The sequence below is a fragment of the Apium graveolens genome, chromosome 3 (genome assembly GCF_009905375.1).
Source record: "Apium graveolens cultivar Ventura chromosome 3, ASM990537v1, whole genome shotgun sequence".
In the NCBI taxonomy this organism is placed as follows: Eukaryota; Viridiplantae; Streptophyta; class Magnoliopsida; order Apiales; family Apiaceae; genus Apium; species Apium graveolens.
In genome coordinates, this window is record NC_133649.1 from 86,244,365 (window position 1) to 86,250,770 (window position 6,406).

At 34.8% G+C, this 6,406-nt stretch overlaps 1 protein-coding gene across 1 annotated transcript; it reads left to right on the forward strand.

Annotated features, from left to right (window-relative positions):
• The first annotated feature begins 916 nt into the window (after positions 1-916).
• LOC141712557 (transcription factor bHLH130-like) lies at positions 917-3,819 on the forward strand. The gene is made up of 6 exons (XM_074515543.1): positions 917-1,594; positions 2,426-2,766; positions 2,868-3,038; positions 3,170-3,235; positions 3,321-3,389; positions 3,476-3,819. Exons 1-6 carry the CDS (start codon positions 1,150-1,152, stop codon positions 3,536-3,538), a joined length of 1,155 nt encoding a protein of 384 aa, XP_074371644.1. The 5' UTR covers positions 917-1,149; the 3' UTR covers positions 3,539-3,819.
• The last annotated feature ends 2,587 nt before the right edge of the window (positions 3,820-6,406 follow it).

Genomic DNA, 6,406 nt, shown 5'->3' on the forward strand with positions numbered 1-6,406 from the left:
TCGATTAAATCAGCTCAATATATGTGTGTCTCGAAATTCGATTTTCTCGGTTCCCTGGTATTTAGTTTAGGCCACTTAAAGTATTTTCAATAGAGGTTGCCAAAACTTATATGGTATAACACCCTTGATCGCCAACCTACTGGAGTTCTATGGTAGCCAAGAGGTTGTTTATCAAGATTGCCAAAACTTGACAACTTTCTAAAATGGTTAAAATACGTATACAAACAAAAAATTTATATCAATAATACATTTTTTAGTTTATAAGTGATTTACAATTTAATTTAAAGGACCATATAGGTAATAATTAAAGGTTGCTAACTATTAAAATATATTGTTGCCAAGTATATAAAATTGAGTGAAAATAAAATATTAATATATATGATGATTTGACAAAGTTGACAATTAGTCTGATAACCCCTTATTGGAGATGTTCTTATTGCGAACAAAAGATATAGAAAAAAGAAAAGAGTAGTTTGAGAAGTGTGAAAAAAAGGTGATGGGAGGCGGATAAGATTTTATTTTGTTATTATAGCCAAATTTATTAATGTACCAATATATTTTTATTTTTATACGTCAAGAGAATAATCTCTTGTCAAAATAAATATTCTTTCTTGGAAGATCATAGTTGTTTGCTTATTAATCATATATTTAATTAATTACAAAATTGTAGATATAGAAAAGAAAAAAATATTATATTTCTTAACTATATATATATATTTGATATTTTTTATATTTTTTTTACGAATAATTGAATATTAGTAATAGTTAATTCTAGCAAACAAAATACAAAGAATGAACGTGAACATTTTTTTAATAAGTTAAATTTTACTTACAAACAATAAACATTCAGTATCTGTATTGTTTGTGTGCACCCTGTGAATTATAAATCGTAATAAAAACATACTGTAGTGTAGTCTGCATTCTTCTTCTTTCTTCCTTATCTCTCTTCTTTCTCTGTTCTTCCAAGCTTTTATTGCTTTCCTTGCAAACAAACAAAAACCAACTCAGATCCATCCACCCCTTTCTCAATTTTTACATCTTACTTGCTTCTACTACAAGTCTTTCACTTAACTGCTTAATAAGCAAGCAGTGTTCTTAAAAAGATTGTCCACTTTTTCTGAAACATAAAAAGAAAAAAAGTGTGGAGGAATGTTTGGTGATTCTCGAGCATTATTCACTGATTCCAATGCTATATTTTCTTCAAATTTTAGTCCTAAAGGAGTGGAACAAGAACAAGAAGAAGAGGACTTGTTTTCTAGGACTAAAATGAACCTCGACATGAACAGTATAATTCAAGATAATTTCAACAACAAAAGTTTGGATTTTAATGGAGAGAGTTTTAAGGGTCTGGATGATGATGATGTTAATGATAAGAGTTTGTCAAATGGGTTTGGGCTTAGTTCACAATTGTTGTCCCAGTTTCCTAGGCAGAGTTCAAGTTTAGGAACAAACCATGTTGGAGGTTTGGATAATACTGGTTTGTTTAGGACAGGAAGTTCAATGGGAATGGATAATCAAGTCAAAGTGAGTTCTGCTCTTACGAGGCAAAATAGTTCCCCTGCTGGTTTTTTCTCTCACATCACTCCTCCATCTGGTACTCTTCAAGTTCTTGATTTTCTTTATTGATACTTTAACACACTCGTGCATTTTCCTTGTTTTTGACAAAATTCGAACTCTCGACACCTTCGGTGGGCGCGAGAGATACTGCTAAACCGTTCTTGATTTTTTGTTTATATGCAGGAAACGGGGTTTAAACCTTTTAAATACTGTATTATCTAAATTATAATCTGGCAAAATACTTTTTGTTACTTTGAGTTCACTTCTAAAGCAAATAATGGATTTCTACAGCGATCATGTGTTTATTATTGCTAAAGTATTGGTTTATAGTTAAAAAAATAAATATAAATTTACATTGATGTAGGCCTTACTTTTCTTATTCTGATAGAATCGAATCAGCTAGATTCGTCGGATTATAGATAGGAAGCAGAGTTAAGTGGTTAAGTCCATCTACAAAGTCTTTATTGGAAACCTGTACTGAAGAAAGAGTACTGGTATATGATGCTTGCTTAGTTTAATTTGGTTTATAAAGTGGAATTTATCTTTGTATTGAAATAAAGACCAGACAGATAATGATTTGCAAGGTGCAACTTTTTTGTGTGTGATTAACTATCAAAAAAGAAGAAGAAAAGAATATGAATCTGCTCTGTTTATTTCATTCAAACAAGTACCTGGTTTTGAATTTGTTAAGGCACAGGACTAAGGGAATGTGTTCTGTAATATCGTTAACTTGTCCGCGAGTCCTCATCAGAACTGTGGTTCATCAATTTAATATAGTGTAGGAGTTTTAATTTATAAACAGTTCCTATGTATGGATAGTCGAGGAAGATTATATATAAAATACTGAAAATCTCTCAGCGGATTGCAGGCTATGGTGGAATGGGAGGTGTTGGAAACTACAGAGTGACAAACGGTAGTAATGGAGACTTACGGCCAACTGCAAGCAGGTTGAAAAGCCAGACCAGCTTGTCATCAGGGATGCCATCTTCATTAGGTATGCTGTCTCGAATATCTGAATTTGATGGTGGAAACATAGCCCCATCTGGTAATGAAAATGCAAAGAGTGCAGCCATTAATGGGGAGACTCAGTATTATGCCTCTGAGTACCCTATAAGTTCCTGGAATGACTCTTTGCATTTTGCTGAAAACTACACTGGCTTAAAGAGGGAACTTGATGCTGATGATGATAGATTATTTTCTAATTCTCAGGTAGTCTTTCGTGCACATATGTCACATACTCATACACTGTGCATAATCAGTCAGTAATTGGGTTGTAGGAATGATGAAATGATTTTTATTTTGTTTATCAGAATGGGGAAATTCCAAATCGACCGTCTCTTTTGTCACATCACTTAAGCTTGCCAAAGACCTCAAGCGAGATTTCTTGCATGGACAAGTTGCTTCAACTCCAAGATTCTGTGCCCTGTAAGATTCGGGCCAAACGAGGCTGTGCTACTCATCCACGGAGCATTGCGGAGAGGGTAATTTTGTTTCCTTTTGAACCTCCTATGCGACTAATCTATATGATACTACTCTAGGTTAATATTCCAAAGTTGAGGTTAAAATACTTTCAAATCCAGCATGCTGATAAGAATTGGTGCTGTAATATCAGGTAAGGAGAACCAGAATTAGTGAACGAATGAGAAAACTGCAAGAGCTTGTCCCTCACATGGATAAGGTAAGCCAAAGTGCCATGGATAAATTTAGCCTTCAACTAACTATTTTTTTTAATATCGGAAACCAATTCTTTTTCTTCCGTGCAGCAAACAAATACTGCAGACATGTTAGATTTGGCTGTTGAGTACATTAAAAACCTCCAAAAGCAGTACAAGGTTTTACATCAAGTTTATCAAATGAACTTCTTTTTCAGCACAATTCCTGCATTTTATATGATTCTGATTGTAAATTTCTTTTGCAGACACTCAACGAAAATCGAGCAAACTGCAAATGTTCAGCCACACAGAATCAAGGCCACAATTGAACAATTTAACGGTGTACAGGGAATAATGTCAAGGATGGAGAATGGAGTAAGAAAACTTACTTATTTGCCCTCATGAAGGAGAAGAACTTTATTTATTTTGGACCTGTTTCTATCAAAATATAGTGAGAAAGTCTTATTATGGAACCACAACTCTATGGTCTAGGGTACTGTAAGCTAGTGAAAGCGCCAATTACCCATCGTAGAAGCAAGAAAATATATGCATTAGTATAGGGCTTGTAATAATACATCCTTGCTATGTAACATCAATGTTTCTGTTTTCACCTATAGCACTTCTATTTCGTCGTATAATTGCTATTCATGTTATAAATTTCATTATATCTTTGAGACAATTGATTAGAATACGGGTTTGTGTTATTATACTATTAAGATGTTATCTTAGTCGTCTTTCGTGATTAGTCGAGCTGTGGATAAACTTGGCAGACACAAGCTATAAGCCTATAACAAAGAAAAAGAACATGCTTAAGTTTTAGTTCTCACAAGAATGGATAAGATTGATTTGAGTGTTCCCTTTCCCTAGTTTGCAACCAAAATGGAAAATGTAGGCAAAAAAATGGGTGTGAAATCAAGGGTTTGATCATTAAAAGTATATATACAACTACCTAGACAGCGATGACATAAGTGTCCCTATCTTCCAAGTGACTGAACCTTATCGGATACTAAATTTGGTCATTTTATTAATTGAATGGCGTACGTCAAAATCCAATTCAATTATAGTCTGATGGCTACTGTATGACTTCCATTTCTGTAAGCCATTAAAGTGGTACCCTTTTTCAAAAAAAGAAAAAGAAAAATGGGGAAGTCTGTTACGCTTTTGTAGCATGGTCCGATGAAGACCTGTTACTCAATTATGGGACAGTAATTTATTACTCCCTGTGTAGTGAAAAGAGTTGTGTTGTACAAAATCAGTTAGACTTACGTATATACAACAAGACTTTATGAAAATGTACCATCGCATTTTCTGAATTGTCAATGGTAGATTGATGTATTTTGAAAACAAAATTACCAGTAGTAGTATATTGAAAGAAGTCGTGGGTTTTCATACTGTCGTGCCTAGAATCAGTTTTGAGCTGGATTTATAGTTTATAGCGGAATTAGATGGATTAACATAATGAATTGGGCTTTCTGGATGATAAAGTAGAGGTATTGGACCCCGAATGGGCTAGTTTGGTGAGGGAGTGTTGGTTAAGGCCTGTTGAGGGGGTATTAATAAGGGGTAATAAGGAGGGTCATTTAGTAATTGGCTAATACCCCAGGATCCCCATAATCTGCTAAGACACTGGGGTATTCAGAAAATGGTACTTAGACGGGCTATTATGATAACAGTGAGAGGTCTGTATAAGTAGAGTTTTAGTTGGAAACAGACTCTATAGCGGGTCAGGAAGGAGAATACGATTCCTAGTAATCTACAACTACTTATAAACGGATTTACTTGATATATGTATGGATTATACATAAATTTGATGGATAAACACAATAATTACATGGATAAATAAGGATTAGTGGTGTATTGGAAGTATGACTCTTTGGATTAAGCCTAAACCTAGTTGGATAAGGCTTGGAAGCTATTATGGGCTTAGTAAAAATGTGGCCAACCCTATTTGAATGAGTCCTAAAGCTATAGAACTACATATGGACTTGATTCCTATAAATATAGGATATGTAGGCCATTTGCAAAGGTTGGACACTCGTTTTCTCTACAAAAACACACGGTGGAGCTTTCGCATAAACCAATTCCGGGCACCCCACGGCTGAGTAGGAAATACTCCGCCACCACGCTCGGAATCCTTGCAAATTCAGTCCAAACACAACCATAAATACCTCCCGCTTCCGGCAGATCAGGCGTATTCAGCTTTTCACAATACGCCCAATTTTCGGCCCAAATCTCCGTGATTCTTCCGTTATTCCCGCAACAACCTCCCGGAATGTTGTACCAAATTCCACTCACAATATTTTTGGTGCTAGAAGGAGGGGGTTGGTGATCTTTTGAGGGGAAAGATGAGCAAAAACTCCGGCAATGAACATACACCGGTGAACAACAAAGGCGGCCTTGAAATCGAGCCCAAGAAGGCCATTAATGAAGATAATATAGATGATATCACGTGGATATGCAGGAGAGTCGATCTCCCATGAAAATAATTTCAAAAAAGAAATATGAAAAATGGTGGTTAAAAGCATGGTTTATCGGGAAATAGGTGAAAGACAAATAGCCTCAACCGTATATTCTATGGCTCCGGTATGCAAGTGTTTTATCCTTGATGGAAAAGGTCCTAGACATTATGGCTAAAATATGGCCTTCAGGTGTGTTAAGTCACACACACTATAGAAGGGGGTTGAATACAGTGTTTAGCTCAATCAAATCAGATATAAGAACTCAAGTAACAGAAAACAGATTTTATTCAACACAATAAACTCTGTTACAATATGAAACTGTCCTCTCTCAGTGATAAAGAAATTATCACGAGAGCTGCTAGGGTTACAAAGAATAATAATTTCGATAATGATAACACTTATAGTGTAAACCCTATGCCTATGTTTATATACTACACAGTTACAAGATAAATTCTAATTGATATGGAATATAATTCTGCTTCCTAAAATATATCAACTAGTTATTCTTTCTTCCAAGTATTCTATTCTTCATAGAATTCCTTATTTATGCATAATTCTTTCTGTCTTAGTCTCGATCTTCTTTCCTTTCAATCAGCCGCATGCCTTATTTGAAAGTCATCTTAAGTCCTGATATTATCTCCTGATAAATATCTTCTGATCACTTAAGTTCTGATAACTTAAGTTCTGATATCTTAAGTTTTGTCTTCAGTATAAGTGCTGATTTCCAGTTAAGTACTG